Source organism: Chenopodium album, chromosome 11 (assembly GCF_948465745.1).
Source record: "Chenopodium album chromosome 11, dcCheAlbu1.1, whole genome shotgun sequence".
Classification (NCBI taxonomy): domain Eukaryota; kingdom Viridiplantae; phylum Streptophyta; class Magnoliopsida; order Caryophyllales; family Amaranthaceae; genus Chenopodium; species Chenopodium album.
The window spans coordinates 41,545,650-41,572,569 of NC_137844.1; the positions used below are offsets into that span (position 1 = coordinate 41,545,650).

Below are 26,920 nucleotides of genomic sequence, written 5' to 3' on the forward strand. Positions count from 1 at the left end.
TTAGCTTAAATATAATTCATAAATAAAGTATAATTAGGAGCCAATAACTACAAACAAATGAAGTGATTTGTCTCAATAATTTTGTTTGTTTTTCATAAATAGAGTATGATTACATGGTTTACAACTAAATGATACAAGATGCTCATAAATGAATCCCAAGTCATGGAGGACGAATATCACGTAGGCAACATGGATTAATTAAACAAGTACCTAACCAACTTGTGGTAAATTGACAAATGAAGAAATGGCATTGTCTATTTTTGGAATACTTAAACTTAACCTTTTCCATTTTTTCCATTTTTGTGCTTGGACATGTGGGAATGAAAACTCGACGTTTGCCTAACAATTCAAAACCCAGATCATCTCTTCACATGGAATCAACCAATAACATTTCTTAGAGAACCTTTTCTTTTTCTTAATTGATCTTATCAATATATTGATGTTACTTGATTTTAAATTCCTTTTTAAAAAATCTATAATTTTATATATTAAAAAGCATTCCTAAAAATATTTAGGTGCACGTGGCACCTTCGCCACGTCATCATACTCATATTTGAAAAATGCCTGTCATGAGATTCGAACTCACAACCACAAAAATACACATTAAATGACTTACCATCTCATCTACATAAATTAATCATGCTTTTTTATTCGACTCATAAATACATATATGGATTGGAGATCTGAACCTTTAAGAACTGCAATTCTTACAAAAAAAATCAATTCTGTTATTTTGATAATAATTATGTTTTTATTTTCATTACATTATAAATTTTATACAAAGAACATGTTTATATAAATAGTCAATAGTTGTTCCATAAATAATTTATTCAAAGATTTAAAAATGCAAAACTATTAAAAATAAACAAATAATGAATAAATAAATAATAAAGAATGAATATATCTATTCAATTACAATGTTCAAAGTAACAATCCGGAGCATCGCCCGGGCCATACACTAGTTTACTAAATTAAAACATGGGTGTGCAATATTATAAAATGAATAATTAAAATCAACGATTGTAATTTTATTTATTTATTTATTTATTTAACACAATTACTAGATTGCAATGTATATATAAATGAGAATGTCTTATTTAGGCCCTGAACACTTCACCTTATAAAAATAATATTCAGTAACAATAATTTCAGTTCAGTAAAAATAATTTCACTTCAACAAAAATAATTTCACTTCGGTAAAAATAAATTCAGTTTAGTAAAAATAAGTTATGTTTAGTAAAAATAATGTTTGCTTAGTAAACTTAGTAACTTTAAAGAAGAAATATAACAGAAAATCAGTAAAAATAATTTCAGTTCAGCAAAAATAATTTCAGTTCAATAAAATTAATTTCAATTCAGTAAAAATAATTTAAGTTCAGCAAAAATAATTTCAGTTCAGTAAAATTAATTTCACTTCAGCAAAAATAAGGTGAAGTGAACAGGACCTTCACTAGGTTACTCTAAATTATAAACTTTTTTTGTGACATATGCTTAAACAAACACTATTACAAACTAAGAGGGTTGAGAGTGAGGGATAGCTCAAGTGGTTAGAGCTCCCCTCCCGATTTCAGATGATCCTGGGATCGATTCTCATCACCCTTGCCCTTGTGGCTCTCTAAACACCAAAAAAAAAAAAAAAAAAAAAAAAAAAAAACTAAACTAAACTAAGAGGGTTCAACAATGAATTACAATGAGCTAAACTAGCTTTTACAACAACACAAAAACAAACATAAACTCTAAAATGGATATGATGCAGTATATGTAAAACCTCCTTAAAAGGCAAGTGGTGCAATATTAAAAAAAACGAAGAAAGTATAAGAATTAGATAGAATCTATTCCCTTAAATGTAGAGTTCATTTGAATGTGCTTAATTATGTGAAATGACTATCAATATGTGTAAAGTTGAATAGGAAGAAAAAGACATTATTCATGCACCACACTTCATCTTATATCATTTTCAACTATGATTGAATGAAATTAAAGGTACAATGAAGAGTTACATCTCGGATATGTAATGCAATAAAAGGACTTGATTATAAGTATAGACAAATAAGATATTGCGTTATGTTGGGAAGGTGATTGCCAATTTGCCACATGAGTTTAAGGCATGTGTGTGGATGCAATTTATGTGGATGAAAAAAAAAAATTATTAAGATATGAATCATATGGGCAATAGAAATGAAAATGTGCCTATATGAATTAAATTTTCTACTATAATCGAATTGCTTGTCACAACTGGGATGATTTTATGGTAATGACTACCATTATACAAATTCATTATTAGTTGATTTTGATTCCTTTTTTTATATCAAAATTAATTATGACTCATAAAAGGAAAAATAAAATTTCTCTTGCCTCTTCCTCTTCCTCTCCCCCTCTCTTAAAAAACCCTAAAAATCTTTGGCAGCCACTAAGGGGCTACTGGTAAACCCCAATTCTTTCTTTATTTCCTTTATTTTTGGTTTTTTAGTCATTAATAATCCTCCTTGCTCTCTTTCTCTTTATGAGAGTTAATTTTCTACCCAATTTTTGGGTTTCTTCTCTCCTTTTGTGAGAGTTTGATATTTGTCTTTTTTCTCTTCCCTTACAGAAAATTGGATTTGTTTTTAGAGTTTTATCTGAAAGATTTGATTCATGAGTTGTTAGTCATACAATTTTGCAATTGACGTTGGAATTGAGAATGAGATACATGGTAAGTAACGAATTTTCTTCCCAAAACTGTGTCAAGAAGATGGACTCCCTCACATAAGGCTACATAATTCAGCGAACAATTGGGGATTGTGCTTCGCCGTCAGATCTAGTTTCTCATCATCATAGTTTCGTTAAAGAAGATTTTTACTTGATTAATTTAGATTCCATTTTATTTTTCTATGTTGCTTATTGTAGATGTCGTATGACTTTCAATTAATGAAACTTTATCTTTCCTTTCAAAAAAAAAAAAATTAATTATAAACCATCTATCAAATTTGTAAAATTTATAGAATTTTGAAATAATTTTTGAACAAACTTTATAACTGTCTTTAATTAATTTACAAAATTCGGTTTTTATTATCACTGAAATTAAAAAATAATTCATAAATTAACTATAAAAATATACAAAATAAAAATAAGTTTTAAAAATAAGAAAAAAAAACATTTATAATTAATTTTGACATAAAAAATAATTAAAAAATCAGCCAATAAAAAATTAGTATGATGGTAGTCATTTTAAGGATAACTACCATATGCCCAATGGAGGCACATTTTCTCTCCCTTCTTTTAACACATGTATTAATGTTGTATACTTGTAATGCATGGAATTATTTCTCTTTTAATTTTACAAATTCTTTCTATTCTAAAAGTTCAACACACTTATGGGGCATTTGGTTAGGAAAATGGAAACGTAGTGGAAAGGAAAGGAAAGAAATACGAGGGGGAAAGGGATCATTTAGCTCTTACCTTTTCATTTGTTTGGTTTAATCATGGAAAGGGTATTTGTTAAGAGGGTAAGGGTATTTGTTACCCCAAGTTTTTGAAAGGTAACAAATGAGGGGTAACCATTACCCTTAAATAATGGTAATTATTATCATGCCTTGAAACAAACAGACAGTAGTAGTATGGTTTAATCGATTCCGTTTCCAATCCAAAAAATACACAGGATCTGCTGCAAAAACAAATGAGATTTATCAAGAAATGGTATCTACTACACGTTTACAATAACAATTCTGAGTACATTACAAGAAAGAAACTTCTATACCTCTATTACAATACTTCTGTCAACCTATCTTAAAGATTAGACCATAACAAACCACCTCTCAAACTTTCAGAAGGGATAAATAAATTAATACTTTGTGCAGCTCAATTTAGAGAAACACAGTTATCTCAGTGCTTTACAAATGACGATATATACAGTTTACAGGGTAATTCTAAAACCCTATAATTACGAATCAATAAATATATCTATCTTTTGCATAAATCAAATCCCTGCATAGCATCCTAGCAGAGTCGCAGCTGAATGAGCAATATGTAAAATATATTGGTTTCGCACACTGAATCCCTGAAAGCTCAATGCACAAAATGTAGCACAACGGATAAAGAGGCACCCTTCCTCAAGTAAACCTTTAGAGGAGAATATGATTGATACAAAAAGATCAGAGTCCTGCTGATTTAGTATGAATTATGCAAATGGGTTTCCCCCAACAGAAGCAACAGGTCCATGAGATGGAACATTCCTGCAGGAATAGTCAACAAATTATTGCTATAGGCACCGACAAAAAAAAAAAAAAAAAAAAACATAAATAAATAAAAAAACAAATGAAAAGTAATTCTACACAACACAGGATTTGATTATATCCTAATCAAATACATAATATAGCAAAAAGCCTACAGCCATTGCCTGAATTAATTAGAATAACTGAATAATACACAAAATTCATGTATCTTATTCAGACAATTTAAGTCATTAATTGTAACTTTATGATAATAGAGCTCATGAACCTCACAGCAGCTCTCTTCCTCCATTTAAAAGTTTAACTTACCAAAATGGATCAAAAGCAAATCTGATGACATCGGTTATAGTACTTCAGACTGACAGCTTAAATATATGTAAATGATAAAATGCATATTTGGGGACCAAAGGAAGTGCCATCATGTAGTGTCATTTATCCTGCCAAAAAAACTGGAACCTAATTGTTCTGGCCCTGCAAATTGCAACATAATTCCCAAGTTCTATTGTTGAGGTAGCTTTTCTCTGCTACCGTTGAAGCTTGTAGATTACATACATCATATGTGATCTCGTGAGAGGATGGGGCAGAAATTCCAGTGGCAATGAAGCTTTGGATATCTTCTAGAATGGCTCCTTTCCAAGTATCATTGTTAAATAGAGTAACTTTTTTTCCCTCTCTGAGTTCATGCCTCCAATAAATTACCAGGCATACCTTCGCCCAATGTCTATACCACTGCTTTGTTATGTTATCCCTATCTTATCAACAAGGTCATTTTCTCCTAGATCCCAAACTTCATAAACCGCTGGAACCAAAAATGAAAAGAAAAAAAAAAGTACCAAGTAATTAAGCACAGCTGTTTATCCTTATAACCTATAAAATGGATCCACCTCAATAATTCCTTTTATAAAAATATTTCCGCTTTTTATCCTCATAATTTATCTGGTGCTCAAACTAACACCCTGACCCAACAAATTACTGACCCATAAAAACCCACCCACCCAATCACTCCACTCCTTCACCACCCTTGCACTAGCCCTCTTTATCGCCTTCTTTATCCTGCTCTGAAAATCTACCTCACTCCCACCACCAAACCACCTTCATTATCAACTTCGTCTCTCCCCAGAAAAAAAAAAAAAAACTCTTCTCCCACTTTAAACACCTTTTTTCAAACTCTTTCATTTGATTATCTTGTTATGTCCCTTATTCTATATCGGACGATTCCTTATGATGATTCATGTTAGCCGACCCCAAATCATTTTAACAATCCCACCTTTTCGAAATCTAGAAACAATCCCACCTTTGACCCCCATTTGCTCAAAATGATCCTTCTTACCTCCAACTTGTTCAACAGGTAAATTTTTTTTTTCCTTTTTCTTCAATCTCTCTCCTCCTTCATCTGCTAACTTGACCACCTGAAAAACTCCATAGCCACCACTTCCTCCATAACCACAACCTTCTATATAACCACCACCTCACCAACACCACCACACCATGACACTACCACCTGACCCAACCCAGAACCTTAATCCCATATTCCTGTATGTCTAACAGGCCCCCACCCATCCAACCCCTGGCAGCCTAGAATCCAGCTGACTCCTAACCCGAAATGCAGCCCCTCACCCAACCCACGTGGCCCGGCTTCCCAGAATCCAGCTTACCCTAACTCGAGACGCCAGCCCCCAACCAACCCATGTGGTCCGACAGTGGATACAAACTCCGGCAGGGGGTAAAGGTTGGAAATTAGGGATATTGTGATTTTTTAGGTTATAACAAAGAACATAATTAATTAAAAAAATAGAAGATTGTTACTTTAATTTAATACTATTAGAAAACAGTAGATTGATGAATGAAATTAAATTTCAGGATTCATCTTTAATTGTTCTGTCAATTAAAAATGATTTGTAGATGGTTTCGGACTTAAAATACATGTATTATCCATATTGCTCAGAGTCTTCAATACAGCTCGAAGGGTATGGTTTTATAAAAGTTGTGTACATGTAGGACAATAAGATTTGAAATGGTTAAACAGGACGAGTTTGTGCTTACTTCAGTATATTTGTTTGTAATCATACGATTGATTAAGTTTAAGATATGTGTTTGAGACGGAGGTAGAGGCAGGGGAAGGAAAGGGAAGAGGCAAGGTGGGGAAGGGGAGTACTCTGGCGATGGGTGCTCCCGCAGGGGATGGTGGTGCTGGTTCAGACAGATCGGGAAGAGGGAAGGGCAACAGGAAAGGGAAAAGGGTGGGGCCAATTTTATTTTTTTTAAATTATTTTTGTTTTATATTTTTTTTTATAATTATTACAAAAAAATTAAAATAGGACCAATAAATAGGAGACACGTGGCATTTAACCTTCATCAACAGGTTACCAACTTGATAATCCGGTAAAAGACTCATTTTGAGAATATGGGACTTAAAGGTGGGATTGTTTCCAGATTTCGAGAAGGTGAGATTATTTTAAGCAGAATTGACAAAGGTGGGATTATTAGTTTCCATTTTTCTTTTTCTTTTTATTTAACTTTTTTCTTAAAAAATAAGTATCTAAAAATTTTTCCGACACCTTATATGCTGATCGTATCCAAAAATTAATCAAGACACTCTTTTGACCGAATCCCCATATCCTCTAGATTTTTGAAGTAGCGTATCAGATCCTTTGAACACTATTTGGATACGACACCCTCCAAGTTTGTGCAACATAGAAGAAGAGTATGTTCTTAAGATAGGTAACTATATAAATATCTTCAGATAAAAAAATGGACAGGAATAATAAAAATTCAATTAATTCTTCCCTTACTTTGCTTTCTGGGTGAGTGAATATTAGATAATCAAATTAAACCCCTCTAGAAATAAAGCATAGGAGATTGTAGTGGAACCCTAAGTATTACAACTGTATTGGAACCCTAAGAATTTTCTTTGCTTAGTTTAGGTATTTGAAATTTTAAATTACCTATGTTATATAATCATCACCAACAATCTGTTACACCCCTTGCAACGTTCAAAAGACAAGGAAATAATACACAGAAGGAAGAGAGTTTGTGAGGGAGAAAGAAACAGAGAGATTCTTCTAGGATGGATAATTCTTGGCACCCATGTGTTATGAAAACATCGGTAAAAAAAAAAATAAATAAATAAAAAATAAATTAAAAAAAATTAAAAAAAAAAAAAAAAAAAAAAAAAAAAAAACATTGGACTAACATGATTGCAAGCAATACTTCAGCAGATCAGAGGCTTATAAACAAAGGAAACTGTGTTTGTTCTGTTGCCCACCATCATCTAGAATGCCATTCTACCACCCCTTTACGAATTATTCAACAGCATTGCCAACAACCAACAGCCAACTCACTACATGGAATAGGAAACAAAATCTCTCTAAAATAGTAGGATGATATGCAATTGAAGATCAGTTCCACATAAGAGGAGGATTTACAGCTGCAGCTCTGTCTTCAAATCTACTCCAGACAGAGGGACTAATAAAAAAAATAAATAAATAAAAATAAAGCAAGACGTCTGGGGATCGGGATTACATATTAGGAACAAAAACTTAGAAATGGCTTAATATTTGCCATCGAGTTTCTTAAACTATATCGTTCTTTGTTCATTATATACATCTTATCCTTGGTGTTGTTTTTTCTTCCTCTCTGTCTAACAAATATATCATTCCTTTTTTAGCAAGATAAGATAAGAATTTTACTAATAGACAAAGGAGCTTTGCAGTAAAGAGTGCCAATCAGGGAACACACACCGAGCATACTGCAACCACTAATTTTGCATCAGCGAGTCAATTTCATAGTTTGACTTCAGGCAAACACACTAAGCTCAGAGTCATTAAATATTGCAGCTAATCCCAAGGAAGCAGTTTGTCTTAAAAAATCCTTAGTGTTCAATCCAAAGTTTGATTCCTAATAGACCCAAATCACGAGCCAATTCCAATTTTCAAGTAAATCTCAAAAAAGCCTAACCACTGCCCAATCCCAATAAGCGGGCAGAATTTACTCTTTTTATATCATTAGTAGGCCTTTTAGAAACATTAAATAGAATAACAATATTAATCTACTCATGAGTCCTAATCACCAAAATTGATTAGAATGAAACGTATTATGTGTTAACAGGCAGAATATCAGGTCAATACATGCTGACGAATTTGAGATGATAAGTTTCTCCTAGGAAAATATCACTGAACCAAACTACTAAATCACACAATACAAGCATGACAACTCTTAAATTAGTGTTTATACTAAGGTGGGAGAGGGGGTAAATCATCACTCATCAACTGAACACTAAGGTCAGCAACACAGAAAAGAGCACTAAATTCTATAAAATACGGAGTATAACAGAAACAACGATGTAATATTGGCAATTTAATTCTACAATTATCTGAAAGGACAAGAAGTGTTGGGAGTAATGAAATGTGTAAAGACAGATAATATAGGAGATTCTTACGGCAATTGAGAGCTTGGAGCCTGTGTCACCATGTATGACATCCCACCTGTTAAAAATATTGTGAATCAAATTCCCAAAAATATCAATAAGTCATATATAAAGTAGTAAAAGACAAGACAAAGAGTTACCAGGAGAAACCACAGGATTCCCAGGAAACCATGGCTCATCTATGCCACCCATAAAAGAGGATGGTAGTTGCGTACTGGGAAGTGCAGTTTGCAATGTACTGATGTCCAAGAACTACATATAAGACATATAATACCAAATTAACGACATAATCAAATAAGACCTATTAGCTTATCCTATAACACCTAATATTTTGTAAAGATTAATGCACAATCGAATAGGAATTTAATCTTAGATATCATAAATGATGAATATTACAAGAAAGGAATGAAGATATATTCAAAATAACTAAAAAGAAAATATTGGATGAAAACGGACGGTGGGTAGAAGTTAGGAAAAAGGTGCAGACATAATATCGAGAAAAAGGCAAGCTGCTATCAAGCCTATCATAAGAAGAAGAAAAAAAAAACTATTGAAAACATTTCCCCAAAAAAATTAAAAAAGAGTAAACTTAAACACTAGCAAGTTTTCCAATTTTCTTCTACATGTACCCAATTTGTCTTAGCAATGCATGAAGAATCAGCAATCAATAGATATCTTTCCCCACCATGAGCCAATTGATGAGAGGAGATGCCACTGTATCATTAATGTACAGTTAAGCATTGACAACTTATTAGAATAGAAACTTTATTCCAAAATTACACAGGAAAAGTTCACACATGTACATAAGGCTTAAAGTCTATAAATAACTAAGGCAAAATTACACTTAACGACACCAACTCTAGTCCAAGACTCCAAGTGATACCATTGACACAAACCTTTTGGACTAATTAAATTGGCATGAACACATCTTTGGGCTAAAGTTGGTGCCACTGAGTGTAATTTTGTCAATAATTAACTATAATTAGAAGTAAATATTAAATTCTTTTGAAATTTAATGGAATCTCATTATTTGTTCTTTTTCCAAAAATAGAAGTTTCACGAGAAATGAGTTCAAATATATTTCCAATAAGTTCCGAAACATTCCAGCAAGTTTAAAAATTCCAATAAGGCTACTGAAGGTAAGTAGTCTAAAACAAGTTCCAATAGTTCCAAGAAGATAAGCTCCAATATACTTCTATGTCACCACTTATTTAGGTGACACACTTCTCCTTCTTTTCAAATGGCATGGACCCAGTCATTTTTTTTATTATTTCTCTCATCTCAAGTATTACCTATCATCCACTAACTAGTACTCGTATTAAAATAATGCCACACTACCTATTATAAAATAATGCCCCGCTACCCCCACAAACTATAATTAAGAAATAATCCACTATCAACTACCACAAAATAAATAAAAATAAATAAATAAATAAATTTGCCTGAAACTTTGTGTCAATCACACTATGTCAGCTAAATAGGGATGGAAGGAGTAAATGTTTTTCAAGTGAAATAAATGAAGCTTAAATCTAGGTAGAATGAAAATATGACGCACCTAAATGATAAATAGCTACTCGTAAGTCATAATACTCACTCCGTTTCAAATTAGTTACTATGTTTTGACTTTTGATACTATTCGCAATCCCTACTTTGACTAACTTTGTTAAATTCCTCTCAATGCATATTTTCGAATATCATTTCATAATTTTAACTTAATGATAATTAGAGGTATTCATGATTGAATTTATGCACTGAAAAATATGATAAAAGAAACATGACAACTAATTTAAAATGGGGGAAACAGTTATTAAAATCAATAGAATGCTACCTACCGTATTGTGTGCTTCCAATTCAGAATCAAATGGCACATCAAATGGATTGCCAACTTTCTGCTCACTATTTGTTATATTATTCTGTGACAATGAGAAAAACTCAAACACTGGTTAAAAAAAAAAAAAAAATGCAAGCAATAACTGTAAGGCTGGGAAGGAAAGGACAACACCTACCATGAAAGGATGCATTGGTTCAACAAATGATGATCCAACAGTACCATGAGATGGTAAAGTTGGAAATGAGAATCCTTCAGTAGATGAAATTTGCTGAAGCTCATCTACAACAGAATCCTGCAAAAATGAAATTCCAAAAATGCTTTCAAGAAAAGAAATAGTAGTCTTATTATGCAATTTTTATGAAAACCATGCATGATATCAACAAGTAATATGGATATCTAGGCAGGCAATTAAGAATAGAGATGATAAACCCCTTTAAAGAGATCACCTGTGGAGTTTTCAAGCCAAAAAACAGATCAGTGCTAGAGGAATTATTGTCGGCAGAAGCATGCAAATTTATGCCTTCCATGTCTGTACATTGATGCTGTTGTTTGTTGGCTTTTTCAAAGGCTTTCCAATTCTGCCGAACAAAGTATCAAATAAATGAAAACCAAATCATCCATTCTTGTTTACCAAGACTGGTAATCCCTCCTCACCCAGCACCCCCCGAAAAAATCTATAGCAAATGAAACAACTAAAAAAAAAGCAACAGAATAATATTTTTTGACTAATGCCAAGCACAGTCAATCAGTGAGGGGGGAAGTCGATCAAAGGAGAAGTTGGAGAAGATTTCCAATATCCATGGACCCCATTAAGTACATCATATCTCCAGGCCCCCACAGTCAGGCAAAGGAATGACTTTCTTTTCACACAAATCCAAAAACTTCATATATAAGATAAAATACCTGAGTATTTGGCATGTCAGTTGGAATATGAACATTTGTCAGGCCCTCATTCCATAGATTAGACACCAAATGGGGAGGTGAATGAATAGTAGAACTTGTGAATTCTAGCCACTGCATGGTGACATTCGAGGGAACAGCAGAACTTAAATTTTTCGCAGAAACTCCATCTTCGGATCCAGCTTTAAAACCACCAGTATCTGAGGTATTTGTACAAGGGGGACTGGGCTGAGGTGAATCAAATGTTGCCCACCCCTCATTACTGGGTTCTGTTGGCTCGGACAGCTTTTGGTTTAAATTTGAAACAGGAGGATTTTGAGAAAAGAAACTTGAAGATGACGAACTAGTTTGAGGAAATTTTTGAGACAAATCTGGAGAATCCGCAGACGGTTGAAACAAATCTATTGATGTAACAGGTCCAGCTCTTGGTGCTTGTAACAGGTCAACACCCAGAATCGGATTGGTGGCCGCTGGCCTTGGAAATGCATCCTCAAATAGATTCAGTCCACCAACTGGAAACTGTGAAGGAGTGGAAGAGACTTTATTTTGAGTGGCAGCATATGAGTGATTGGGCTTAAACTTGACATCAGTTAAGCTACCAGAATCAGTTGACTGAAGAGATACAGAGTTCTTTTCAAATGAACCAACACTCCCTAAAGATACAGTTCTCTGCAGAAAAAATATTGCGGTCAATTGTAAACATAAAAACAGTAAAACTGAATGATTTTACTATACACACGCATGTTTGCAAACACAAAAATTAATACTCTGCCAAGAATAATTGCATTCTTGCATAATTAAGCACACCACATTAGGGCCTATTATTAGAAATTTTAGCAAAATCTCATGAAATGTACCAAACGGAAACCTATGCGATGAATTCATAAATTTATTAAGAATAACATAGTTGCAAAATCAACCATTCTACAATAGGGCATTATTGTAGAAAGTATACTTTTTCAAACAGCCAAATCAGATATCCCCTTCCACCCCCTTCAGCCCTTTGCAACAATTAGCTTATTTTTCAGAGGCATTAATACCCTTTGTAGTTTCTAAATGACATCATAATAGGGTTGATCATACATGAAGGTAAAGGATCTCAGAGCATAGATATAAGCACAGATGCATGTTTGTGAGTAAAGAATAATATTTCACCAAGCCATGAATAGGTCATAACTAAAACATTTCCTTTTGTATGAAAAAGATATTGATAGTCTTGATTTCGAAATCAGACTTTGCCTTAAGAAGATGATCAAACATCCTGAATTTGCAAGCTTTCAAGAATCAATAAACCTACACAAATTTTATACATTTTTCTTCTTTTTTTTCGAAAAATGATCCGTACAAGAATTAAATTATGTAAATGCATGAGACTGAAACCATTAGCCTCTGCAGCCTGAAGGCCAATAGCATCTACACTTGTTCCTAAAATGCAGGATTGATTTTCTCCACAAAATTAGGCTTACTACATTCAACAAAACTTCTGAAATGCCATCTTTTAGAGTCAAACCAACCAGGAGAAAAATATATTTTGTTTTCCCAAATTTTTATTTTCATTTTTAAAATTACTGCCATTACCAATATCAGGGCTGGGGACTTGGGGAGCCTGGATGAACTTCATCCTCTTTTATAGATATTAATTCACGTACCAAGGTATAGCACCAAAACTCTTTATCTTTTGAGAAGTAAATCAAACAGGATTAACTAAGAAGAGTAAGAACCACATTTTTCTTTTCAAGAATCACAATTTTTTTAGGACCTCTGCTTATAGAAAGCATGAATCACCCACAAAAAGGTCTATTCAAATAACTCTTAGGTCGCAAATTTCTCAACAATCAATGTATCATCAATTTTAATGTAGCCCGTGCATTATGTATCTATTAAGGAGCACAAATTATGAATTATGATTTTCTATTAGGAAAATTCATATTTCCATTTTGCACCCTTGACAATGCTACAGACAACTCTGTATCCCCTAACGAAAATAAATAGAAAGCAGCTAAAAATTGATACTTAGTCGTCAGCAACTTTTGCATCTGAAACTCTGTAGACGAATTATCAAGAGGAAAGTTCAGCGTCTAAAATAAATAATTCTCATACAACTCCACCTGATTCTGTACCTTATGGCACTAATGTCCAGACTCACCAAACAAGTGGCAGACTAAATATATTAGATAGTTCAGCAACCAATTGCACTACTTGCCTAGGATTTGTCCAGGCATTTCCACATGGCCTGAGTCACCTTACCCAATTCAGCTTATGAAAGAATTTAATGCTATGCTTACTTCCCCCATCATTCAGCCCCTGTATATGACCCCAACTCTTACAGGCTATGTAAGCTTCTTATAGATGGTTGCCCAGAAATCAACACTGCCCTACCTTTTCCAGCATTGAAGGTATTTCTTTCCAGGTTTCTCAATCTGTTAATTTATTTATCTGAACATAATATGGAAGACGTATCAGCAGCTTGTGGTGGAGGGAGGGGGGTTGAATGTGTGAAGTGATGAATTTTTGAGATTGATTTGTAAGCTGACAATGTAGGGTGGGTATGCCATAGGAACATATTCTGCGATACTTCACTGGTTGGTAAGAATTCCAAACTATAAGCTTATGATGGAAAGCAAGTTAACTTACCAATATCACAAAACTTATGACATCCACACCTGTATCTAATACTCATATACATACCCCCAAGGCCCCAAGCATAAGTAACTTATATCCTCATTTCCATTAATGTCATTTGGTTTCATATCAAAACATCATATATCATAATTAAGAATCTGAGAAAGACATTGAAAGGCTAATTATCTAATTTCAAATATCTTCTTCAAGTGCTCACTCAAGCAAAAATCCAGATTGTAAAGGGCGCAAGGTGCACCAAGGCGCAAAAAGCCCTTGGAGCCTAGGCGCAAGGCGAAGGCGCGCGCCTTTTGTAGGTGAGGCGCACTTTATTCATATAGAAAAGAAATAATAATTTCTATTAAATAAGTGTAAAAATGAAATTATGAGAAAAGGTGAAAGGGCCATGTGATCAATAACAAGGGTTCTTCAAATCAAATGATAGGATATGAGATTTCTCTCTCCGCTAGAATTAAAGAAAACCTGCTCATAACAAAGTCTCATGGTATACTTTAGGAAAAACAAACTTACACAATAGCTATTGATGCTTTAAAACATAAAGCGTAAAATAAGGTGCAAGAAGCATCCTAGAAAAAAGCGCAAAGGTGCGCGCCTTTTGTAGATCTTGAGCCTCAAAGAGGTAAGGCGCCAACTCTTGAGCCTCACTGTGCCTTGCGCCTAAGGCGCGCTTTTTAAAACTAAGCATCAATCACTTCACAATGTGTGCCATGCAACCAATAGGCTTCACCAGCCAACAAGCAGCATGCCTACTTGATTTAATGATCGGGATTTATGATATGCTTGGTGGCAGTCTGGCAGAGATGGAAATTTTTTTATATAGGAGAGAATGCGAGGAAGTAGACAAGAGGTAAACAAAAGCGAAAGTAAAATACTCCCTATGTCATACACTCTGTTAAGTTTGAAATATAAGCAAAACATGCCAGTTAATTTTTTCCATAATGAACCAAAAAAAATATATAATAAACATATTTCACTGAAGTACCAAACAGAATTTCTATTGCCTAACTAGAAAAAATTGATTAAAAACTAGCATAAATCATACCATGTCATATCATAATTGAGCGATTTCTCAGAACCAAAATTAGCTTCCCATCAGGCCATCACAAGGTTTTGTTTGAAAAATATTTTTTCATTCCCAAATTAGATAAAGAAAATGAATCTTAACTATCATAGAAAGGCCTATAACTCTCCAATGGAGGAGTGGGCAAGCTCATACTCCTCTAAGGCCAATGAAGTCTAAGAGGGCTGCCTCCACATGCACAATCCAGCATTATGGTATACTGCTCACCAAGAACTAATTAAGGAGGGACAACCCTGTTATAGCACTATTTCGTATCCATGAAACCTTCAAAAATCAACAGTGTCCCTCCCAACCCATCTTTCCAGGATACATGAAAGCACCCCCCATCACATTACCGGATTATGTCAACCGCACATAGCTAAAATGGCAGTCCCTTGACGCCTAGTGGACTGTGGGCATCACATCCCATGAAAAATTCAAGAGTGTAAGCCTTATAAAGAGTCGAAGCTTTGTTTTGGCAAGCATGTCTGCCACTCACAAATAACACCATGCTTGCCTACATTAGATGTCCTTCACAATGATAGGGACCCCAATAGGATCAGCTTCAGTCAATATGTGGTAACATATCGTGTGTTATTTTCAACAGAATAATCAACTATAGTGCCAACAAAGTGAGACATCCATACAGCAAAGGTTTGCTAATAAATAAGTGGTAATGTAACTACCACTTAGCTTCTTGTTCCTATAGCTAGTCACACAGTTAAATGACACACTGGATTCAACATAACATCCCCCAAACACGTATTCCAGTCCCTCCCATCTAGAAGAGGCAGCATGAAAAGGTAATCTCAAACTGTATGCTCTTAGAAGTATTAACCAGTAGAGTAAGATATACAACCTGTGGGCGTGGTAAGGGAGCTTTGTCAGTGTCTCTCTTTGCATAGAATTCTGAATGTGTGCTTGAAGTCTGGCGATGAAGACCATCAACTATTTCCCTTGATGAATCAGAGGCAGTGCTTGAAAATCCATCATCTTTCTGAAAATTTGGTGAATGAGGATTAGACCTATTAAATGGATCGCCACCACTTGAATAAGAGTAGTCCGAAACTCGTGAGCTGGATCCATCATTTGCAAATTTGTCCTCATAATGATGCTCACTTAATCGACCAGGACTATATATAAAACTCGCAGGCTTCCTCTCATAAAGGTTATGATCCGAGCCAGGCTTTCTTGAAAGTGAACCTATGTTCTTTCTGTTCAGCCGATCCTCATACTGAAAATCATAAGGTGGACTTTGAGAGAAAGAGTGATACGAACTGGCTCGCCTGGTTTCATCTCCAGCGTTTCTTTGGATCTGACAAACCAAAGAGATTAGTGATACTTAGCATAGGTTCACACATTCCTAATTTAACATCAGAAAGATGAAGACAGCAAGCAAGAATTGAATATCCCAACAAACTACTGCTAATGCAACATAATTACAGAAAACATTACAGAAAAACTCACCTGTGTATCCCCAGGAGACTTCTCAGAATTGTTTCCTCCGGCATATTTACGATTTATATAGACAGACTTGATAAACTCTCGGACCTTGTCAACATCACTGAAGGAAAAACAATAAAAACTCTATAATTCTTCAATATGATCTGTAACTTTTTTTTTTTTTTTTTTTTTTGAAAGGGTGTGATACGTAATATTAAAAAGTAACAAATTACTCTTTACCTATTGTTTGGCTGTCTCTGTCTATGCAGATCCCAATCCTTCAAATAAATTTCCCTTGCTCGCTAAAAACAGAAACACCTTTTTTAAGAGCATGCACACAGGTATATATAATATATATGGAGAGAGAGAGAGAGAGAGGGGGGGGGGGGGAGGGAAGGTAATTATCGAGACCAATGCCAATATCTACCTGATTACCACCATTTTGAAGAGCCTCAACTTCTTGTGACGTGAATTTGGACATTGACACGGACTTCACACGATGTGTAAACTCACGACTGCAATAAAAAATAAAATAAAATAAAATAAAATAAAAAAATTCTTTGTGAACGGACAAGCATAGTGGAAGAAAATACGCAACATAACAGACATGACATGGTCAATGTTCCTTCAATGCCACCAAACAGGCTATATTATTCGGATACATATATAAAAATGCTCCAGCCTACACAAGGCACTTCACAGGGAGCATAGGCAGTATTTAGTCATTGGGATAAGATCTAGAATAAGCACTGAGATTTTTCCAAACCAATGACAAGGACTTGAGAAAGCAGGCATAGAACATTATTACCAGCATAAATGCATAAGCAGACATAACTGGTAAAAGTATGACACAATGAAATTACGATCCTGTATAAGAATGCTAAACAAGTTGGTACTCAATTCAAAAACATACTAATTACACAAATCATGCTAGACTGACAGCCATGTCATTTTTGGACAATGCAAATTGAAATGACTGAATTTTAATCTCTCTAAAATTAGAACCACCCTATTTCAGTTAAATTTGAGCTTATTGACAAAGTTGAGCATCTAATCACTGCAGATGACTAACAAACCACAGCAACTCCAGTTGTTAAAAACTATAAGAATCTTACTACCAGAGCTTTGTATGAATAATAAAAGAAAATTGAGCAGTGTCAAGACAGAGTGCAACGTTTCTTGGCTTCATATACTCCATGAGTAAATATAATTTAGTTATTCAGATCCTTAGTTTAGTATAGGAAACAGAAATGACCTTGCCAATAAATGCTACACTGGGAGCTATGCAAAACCAGTATCACTGCTGATATAATTTTGCATGGTGCCAATCACCTATTTAACCAATATGCATTCATTTTTGTGGATTTATTTTTAGAGGTGCAGCCACCTCAATGATAATATATTTATTGTTCTTACAGAAAATGTACAAGTCCACAATGGTCAAGCTCAATCATTCTAAAAGCAGAACAAGAATCTTACTGTATCCCGCTACAAATCATGCAAACAAATGTCCAAAAATTGGTGCAAACATATTGAGGACCCTGCAACAAAAATTTTGAAGCATGTTAAACAAATATTAATCAATTGAAGACTAAAAGAAAGATCTGGTTTCTGAGAAAACAGGACAAGCACTAGATATGATCATCAACTCATCTCTAATATCAGAAAATCTACTGACACACACAACATAGACTCACAAAAGCCACAATCCAACCCTTGTGTGATCTAGAGAGAAAAGTCCAAAAGGGAACAGAAGCACATAAGCCATGCGAATACACAACATAGACCTAACAGTCCATAAAACAGCAATCAGAGGATAAGGACAGTAATTATGATGGCATATAGGACTGAGCAAAACATACGAACAACAATCAAGAGAAAAGGGAAAAGATCAGATATTACAGATGAAAAATGCTCAGGAAGCACACAGCTCAGCCCCGCCCAGAAAAAGGAGCTATCAGACATCATTTCAGAAAATCCTTAACTGTAAAACTTGTGAAAACAAAGACTAGTGCAAGAGAAAGAATTATGATAGTAACAAAATCAGTAGCCACCATATTAAAAATAGAGCAATTAACATAATGACTTTTTAAAATAAGATAAAATAAGGTGCAAAAAATAATAAGTGCATATATTAAATATAACAAATTATTAATTACAAAATAGCAAGAACATAGAAAGTAGAAGTAGAAAAAAGGAAGAGTCACAGAACGAATAATCAAAGCACAAGTGTGACAACAAAAAGGTTACGGACCCTATATTCCTATAACTTAATCAAAAGAGAATATAGAATGTGATTATGTGAACCCCTCTTCAAATCCTATTGCATCCCAAAACGCTATTAAAATAAGAAAACGTTTACTCTTGTAAATCTAATCTAGTCCTATAATCTCCATCCACGTGTCTTATGCCTTAATCTACAACTTTTGGATTCCCAATTGCTGAAACTTTCTGCATTGGGCATCTGAGTTCCTTAGCTTGCTTAAGTAGAACATCTAAGACTCCCATGTCATATAGGACCCTCGCATGTTTAACTTATTAGACCTCGTTTGAGTGGGTCGGGTGCAGGTGGATGTCAATAACAAGTCAAAAGAGGGTCACCTTTTATCGTTCCAAAGCAGGTCAGGCCAATGCGAGGTCGCAGGTTAATGGTGGGTCGATAATGAACGGGTCAATGAACGAGCAAGAAAAAAGTATGGAGAAGAGAGACAAAAGTAAGTACACATGAATACGAAACTATAGACATACAAAATACAAAGATAATGTTATCTACTATCTTTTTCTATTAAATTGGCCCTGTATTAGTCATGTCCATTAAAGGCCTTATCCAATAAAAACCCTTTTAACTTTGACCCAAACCCTATACCATTTAGGCTACCCGCTACCCCTCACCCATTTTCTAACACAAAACATGTCAATATGAGTGTAATGCAAAATTTAAAGCATTAAACAAAATACTCCATTTGATTATCATTATTCTCCTAAGAATAAAAGGCTCATAATCAAAAGAAATTAACCATATTAGGGAGTGGATGCCCATAGATTGCCATAATATTAGCACGGTAGCACCTAATTTAGCTCTGAGGAAAAATAATGGTTGGCTCAATGCCTTTTATGGCTTTGATCACATAATTCTTATCTCTGGTACTAAGGTTCTTCATGCATCTTATATTGGCTACTTCGATGACATTTCTCTTTGCCAAAGAACACCAATTATGATAGCTAAAATTTCGATATTTCAATATTTTACTCTAATGAAGTCCAATTGCTAATTGCCTATCATAAGTTCTAAAACCATCAAACATTTAGTGTCATGTTTAATTAACTTTTCCACCTTCAGTTTTCTAATCATTCAAATATACCACAAGATCTTCACAAGGATATCTGATATGAAATTTGGGCTGAATTTGCAATAGTCTGCAATTATAGCCGTGTAAGCTATGCTTGAGACTTGTGAATTTTTTTTCATGATATATTTTCCTCTTCTCATCATACCATAAGGTGTCTGTTGCTCTACTCTTATTCAAACATACCAAAGAATCCTTATATTGTTGTCTTAATCTCGAATTTTGGTTGGATTTCCAATCTTGAAGTGTTATTCCAGTTGTGTTAGTTATGCTTGAAAATAGCTAGCTCCTTAAAAGCTTTATTCTCCCCGACTAATTATCCCTTGTTTCAGGGCTCATAAGTTCAAATTAGATAATTTCAGGGCTAATAAGTTCAGCTAAGATAAGTCCATGGCCAATGAAGGTTACCCTAGTTCAATTCACAAGAATCACAACCACAAATCTACAATAATATGTTCAAAAAAGATAAGTTCAGCCCTTGAAGTCTTTCTCTCTTTAGAAGTTCATCATCACTACAATTATTTAACTTTGCTGAGAACACCCAAGTTCTAAATCCACTTAGCCTTAAATCATTTTTTAGTCATCAATACAAAAATTCTTATACTAGCCAAGCAGCTAATGACCCATTTAAAGAAAGGCCTAAAAAAATTTATGTTGGACATAGGTTTGACCATTTGAGCATATCTGCTGACGTTGTATAATCTAATAATCCAATTGTCTTCAAAGATTGCTTGTTTTAGCATATCTAATTTGCCAACTATGACCTTGTTTTCATAAAGATCATACTCAAGGAAATTTTTCCATTATCAAGAATTATTGCTTGGACAAACATATGCTCAAATGGAGACAAGAAGTATCCTATTTCAGATTTTCCTTTTCTCATCGCCAACTAAGCCCTAAATAACTTGTAACTAATGAGACTTTCTTGGTCTAATACAGCAAGTAATATTCACAAAAATTTCTCCCCGTTTTTGGTTACTTATCATGCAACTTCTTCAACCAAAAGGCATTCCTTACAAAACAAATATTGCTTTCTTTTACCCGCTTTCATTTTCGGTAGGTGAGTAAGGTACTTGATAGCTACAAATAGTTCAGACATTAACTTCGAATTTGAAATGAAATGCTACCATTTTCCTGGACCCAAAATCCCATCATAAACAACCTTTACAAAAGTCATAAATTTATACCTCAAACTATATAAAAGGCTCTTATTCATCAATATTAGTAAAACTACCATGTAATTTCAGCATCATTATTACCCAAAAAAAAAAAAAAAAAAAAAAAAAAAAAAAAAAAAAAAAACATAATTTTTGCAACTACATAGCCAAAAAAAATGGAATCAACCAACTACATCAAATACAACAAACCCAACTAATTTTAGTTCAAACAAATCATAGAATAAAATTAATTAAAAATATTAGAAGCGTATAATATAAAGTTTATAAAAGGGAAAATGACAATCAAGAAGAAATAATTACCAAACTATTGCAATTGATGCAACGTCTATTAGGTGGAAGCTTCATGAGACCTCTAATAATCTTCTCATTCCTTTCCTCTTCCCTTTTGCTGGACATATTTTCAGCAATCTTAAGATAAATCAAATTTTAAAATCCCAAACAAAAATCAGTATAAACCCTAAATTAGCAAAAATTACAAATAATTTTGGATAAGTATGTAGAGAAATTGTTTAGGAAATCACCGAATTTGATAATTAAATTGAAAGAAAAATCGATAAATTAGGGGTTTATGATTTTGTCACTCGAATGAGTCCAAACAAAAACGTTGTGTGGTCTTTGCTTGTAAAAGTTTCAATGATTTGAAATTTTTTTTAATTATTGTTAATATTTATATATTTTATTGATTATAAATATTATCAGTTTTTAATTTTTTATTAATTTTAATAAGACTAAGAACTGTCCCCACTTTTCATGAGTTAATTAGCTAGCTATGAGTTGGAGCACAGCAAAGAGCAAACCCAGTTTATTAAAATTCAAATTTTATCATCAAAAAAAAAAAAAAAAATTCAAATTTTATCATCATATTGTATGCTTGTCATGTTTTTTATTAATGGCTTTAAGATCATTCATAATTAGATTATTTATGGCATTTTTAAGATTATTTATGGCATTTAGTAATAGAGAAGTACAAAAAACTAAATTAAAATCTATAATCTATCTATAACTAATACGAAGTATTAAAAATAACAACCGCTGACATTATCAATCTCCAATATTATACACATGTCAAACTCTCATATAAAATTTCCCCGCCTAAATCAATTGTTAACATCATTTTCTTAACTCATTTTTTTTTCCTTTAAAAGTGACTGATTTTTTGAGTGATTATTTAGCTTTTAAAAATAATTACTCCTTGTAAAGGAATTAAAGAGTACGGCCTTGTTTAGTTCACCTTATTTTTACTTATTTCAGAAAAAATAAGTTCACATCAGATCAGAAAAAATAATTTCAGACCAGATCAGATCAGAAAAAATAAGTTCAGATCAGATCATCGTTTTACGTGCAGTTTTTTATCGCTAATTACCTTTCACTCCGTAATGAAAAAAATTATGAAAATTACATATTAACAAAATACACATTATTACGAATCTAATAATATCCCACTTGATATATTTTTTCCTTATAAATTAGCGTACACTTAAGGTCAAAGTTTGGTCAAATTAGACAATCAAATCAGATCAGATCAGATGAGTTCAGATAAGCAAAAATAAGGTGAACCAAACAAAGCCTACTATACAAGTTTTCACCTTCCCAAATAATATTTTTCAATGCCCCTTCTTCTTCCTCCATTGTCAAAACACCGTCTACTGTATTTGTATAGCTTCCTTCTACATTCTATTTTGATTCTTATTTTTATCTATTTAGTAAATCGTGCATAGCACGAGGATAATCTAATTGTTAGTATTATTTTCCTTCAAAGATTTACACGTGTCACTTTCTCATACAATATTATTCCTGCCAAGGTATATTGATATCATCAAACCTAATTAAATAGACTGAGTTGCCCTTATGGGTAATATAAAGTAAATCTAACACTAGAATAATAAATTATTATGATTGTGCAATTTCCAAATCTATCTTAGCTACATTGAATTAAGATAAGGGATATTGCCTATATAAATGAATGATAGATTGATATCCTAATAACAATCTGATTCCCTTTCTTTCTTATTCCCTTATAACGCCATGGATTTCTCGATTTCTCTCTCTAATTTTTTTAATTTAAACAATTTAAAATTTAAACAAGTAGGATGCACCAATGCAAAGTACAAAACAATTTAAATATTGAAGATTAAACAAGTAGGATGCACCAATGCAAAGTACAAAACATGATCCACATATTATTTATACAACTAGATTAGGGCATGTGTCATGCACAGTAATTTCACTAGTTTTAATTAGAAAGTAATAATATTTTTTAATAAAATATCATGAATAAAATGCAATTATAATATATTTATTAACACGACTCAACCTGACTAAGAAAAAACCTAATAAATTATGGAAATTTTGATAAATTTATTAAATGAGGCTAACATTTTTTCATATACCACGACAACATGATATGAAACGGACACGAAAAAAGCGGGTTTGTGTCAAGGTCGTGTTTCCGACTTGTTAATTAAACGAGTCAACACAACACAACTTGTTCAGCAAATGGGTTAGGTTAGTGTTGAAGCTTCTCAACCCGTTTAATTTCAAACCGGAACACAACACGACATGACACGACACAATTGTCAGCTCTAATTTTAAATTAAAATATACAAAGTAAAAGATAGGGAAAATATTGTAATATAAATATGGAAAATATATGAATCAAAATTATTACAATTATATGATATGGTGAATATTTTGTGCAAATTTTATAGTAAGTAGTTGATAGTATATATTGACAAAAAAATTAAAAAATAAAAAATAAAAAGGGGAAGGGGATTTTTGGAGGGAAAAAAAGAGCACTAGGAATTGACACGTGTCATTCATAGTGATTGTTTTAGTATTATAAAATATATGATGAAAGAAAAATATCAATGTGTGATCTTCTCATAATCACCCTAGTTGATTAGGACCGGCTATTAGGGGGAGCTCATTGAGCGATCGCTCAAGGGCCCCCCTGTAATACCTCGGAAATTCCCTTATTTTAAATCACTCTTTTTATTCTAATTAAAACAATTTTAAGGAAATAACCAAAATATTACTGCCACCGTGATAACGGCTAAGACTATTTTTCAAAGTTACACGGCGGAAGTCTAAAATAAAAACCAACTTTCAAAATAAAACTTGAGTTCATAACCTCAAAACAAAAATAAAAATAATTAAATCACAAGTTGGAATCATTCCAAACATGGCCCTTTCAAAAATCCAACTTTAAAATAACACATAAAGTTTAGTCTATAATAAATAATTCAAAACATAAAACTAGGAAAGCATAACAAGTAACTCTTGGCACTAATTCCCATCATGCTCTTCATGCTTCAACTACCTGTCACTTCCTCTTTATTTCAACCCTCTACTCACCATATAAATGGGTCATATTAGGGTCAACCAAAGAACACAAACACAAAAGTACGAATCAGCAAAAGCTAAGTACATATGCACCACACTAACATGAACATCCTATCAATAAGAATAGTAATAAAACATGCTTGCCATACAATCACAGTCAACTTAAAATTACTTATTCTTTATTAATAATAATAGTAATAGTTTTAAAACACTTCCAAAGTAACTACAAAAGTAACTACAACACTGATACTATGTTTACTAAATTAAACTAGGTGATCACCGCCCATCGTTCCCAATGCAGCATATAATTCACGTCGTCTGATCGCCATCACCTATCTACTCATCATTTATGATAAGTAGGGCCAAGCCAAAACAAAAGAGAAGTACGTATTAGCCAAAATGCTAAGTACATACAAATTCTAGACATGTAAAATCAATTTAGTTAATTAAACATGCTTTTGAAAAGATCCGACTTTAATAAATCGTAAGTTATTCAAACCACTCCTGAATAGAAAATCCACAATCGGCATCTTTCAAAGATAGTTCCGAATAGAATATAATATGGGTTCAAACCTCATTTTCGCAAATCATTTTTCCACCTAAGTGTGCACACCCTCCAAGCTAGTAACTCCTTTACATAGTGCTATCAAGGGGAGAGACTAGGTCATACATAGCCCATAGTCTTCAATTTTATCTCCGCATAGTAGGAGTCATGAATCCAAAATCCAATAAATAAATCCGATAGATAAACCTTCCAATATCCCATACTCGGGATAATTTGAACAATAAAACTTCCTTTTTAAACATCTTGAATATCAATGCAAGTTTATAATCAACCATATAAAATATTTAAACATTTGAGATCAAACAATTAAAAACATGTTTTACCGAAATATTTCACAATCATTAAAACATGGTTCGAAATCACTAACATGTAAATCACGTTGCATACAAAAGTCACTTTATAAAAGATCTAGCCACTTGTACGTACCTTGATCTTTGCACACAAGTACGAAAATCCTAATTACAAACTCCAAATTCTTCCTACAACAAACCAATAATCCTAATCAAATACTTTTCAACCCATAGACACGAGAATTAGAATACCGACTTAAACTAGTTGTGCATGAACAATTTATTATCATAACCCTTTTATAAAATTAACACTTGCCTTTATAAAATAATCTTTAATAATCCATAATAATTATAATAATAATAATAATAATAATAATAATAATAATAATAATAATAAAAGTAGAAGTAGTAGTATCATACATACGTAAGTAGCACTAGTATATAACTTATGTATGTAAGTAGTTGTTGCTAATAATAGTAATAATAATAATAATAACAACAACAACAATAATAATAATAATAATATAATAATAATAATAATAATAATACTAATAATAAGAAAAGTAGTAGTAATGATACGTAGTATGTGTATGTATGTGAGTAGCAGTGTAGTGGTATCAACAACAATAGTAATAATAATAATAATAGAATAATGAGATGTATAGTAATAGTACTTAAATTAGTAGTAGTTGCTAGTAATTAGGATCAAAATTAGTGAAAAATCAAGTTAAGAAGTGTAACTATATGAAGTAATAATTAAGGGAGGAATAAGGGGTAGGTATGACGGTTGGTGTTCGGGATGAAGCTCACAACCACAAAACAAAAGTTAGAAGAAAGTAAGTATGGAGAAGGAAGGAGAAAGGAGGAACAGAAAGCTTGGAGGAAGAAGATGGGATGGCAACAATGGACTCCATCCATGGCTATTTATAGTGGAGGTGTTGATACTATTTCAACCATAATGTTCAATGTAGGAGGCAAGTGGGTAATTAGCTCCCCCCTTGCCGACATAGTTTCATCAATATATATATATATATATATATATATATATATATATATATATATATATATATATATATATATATATATATATATATATATATATATATATATATATATATATTAAAAAAAAATTGGTAATATTGAAGTATAACGCTAATAGGTAGGTTGACGTACCATTTTTGTGTAGTACTAGTGTACTTCACATATGAATTGAACTTGTGTATAAAAAGGAAATTTTGTACTTTGTCGTCTGAATCGGGTACAAAGTGTTAACTATTAAAAATCTAATTTTCGGACGCGACAAAATTTTAACTTGACTCGTATGATTAAAACCTTCATAATTATAAAATTATCTCCGTAAATTCATATAAATATTTTTGTATTATTAAACGACTTAAAAATACGGGGTATTACATATAGCCCATTAAAAATGGAGCTTCCAACCAGAGAGCTACCCCAATTGGCACCTACTATGTCACACCTTGCTGACGGAATTCCAGCGCATAAATAATACTCCCTCCGTTTCATAATGTTAGTCCCATATACTATTTTGGGCATTTCAAAAAGATATACCCATATTGAATATATTTCATTTATAACTTGATTTTTTTTGGAATTAATAATTTGTGGATTAATGACATGACTCTAAGTAAGGAAATCTTTACCTTAAATTATGCAATTATGACTTGTG

The 26,920-nt window shown here is 32.9% G+C and overlaps 1 protein-coding gene across 2 annotated transcripts; it reads right to left on the reverse strand.

Moving 5' to 3' along the window:
• Positions 1-3,641: 3,641 nt before the first annotated feature.
• LOC145568891 (putative ADP-ribosylation factor GTPase-activating protein AGD14) lies at positions 3,642-21,698 on the reverse strand. 2 transcript variants are annotated; one of them, XM_081628269.1, is made up of 14 exons: positions 21,555-21,698; positions 21,334-21,441; positions 17,988-18,049; positions 16,936-17,023; positions 16,749-16,810; positions 16,533-16,629; positions 15,925-16,380; positions 11,369-12,034; positions 10,912-11,043; positions 10,641-10,757; positions 10,467-10,547; positions 8,775-8,886; positions 8,647-8,692; positions 3,642-4,211 (listed from the first exon to the last, which is right to left on the reverse strand). In XM_081628269.1, the coding sequence occupies exons 2-14, from the start codon at positions 21,427-21,429 to the stop codon at positions 4,157-4,159; spliced, it is 2,070 nt and encodes a 689-aa protein (XP_081484395.1). In that variant the 5' UTR covers positions 21,430-21,441; positions 21,555-21,698; the 3' UTR covers positions 3,642-4,156. The 2 variants fall into 2 exon arrangements, with proteins under 2 accessions (XP_081484395.1, XP_081484396.1); XM_081628270.1 differs by having other exon boundaries at positions 21,334-21,421; positions 21,555-21,694.
• Between the last annotated feature and the right edge of the window lie 5,222 nt (positions 21,699-26,920).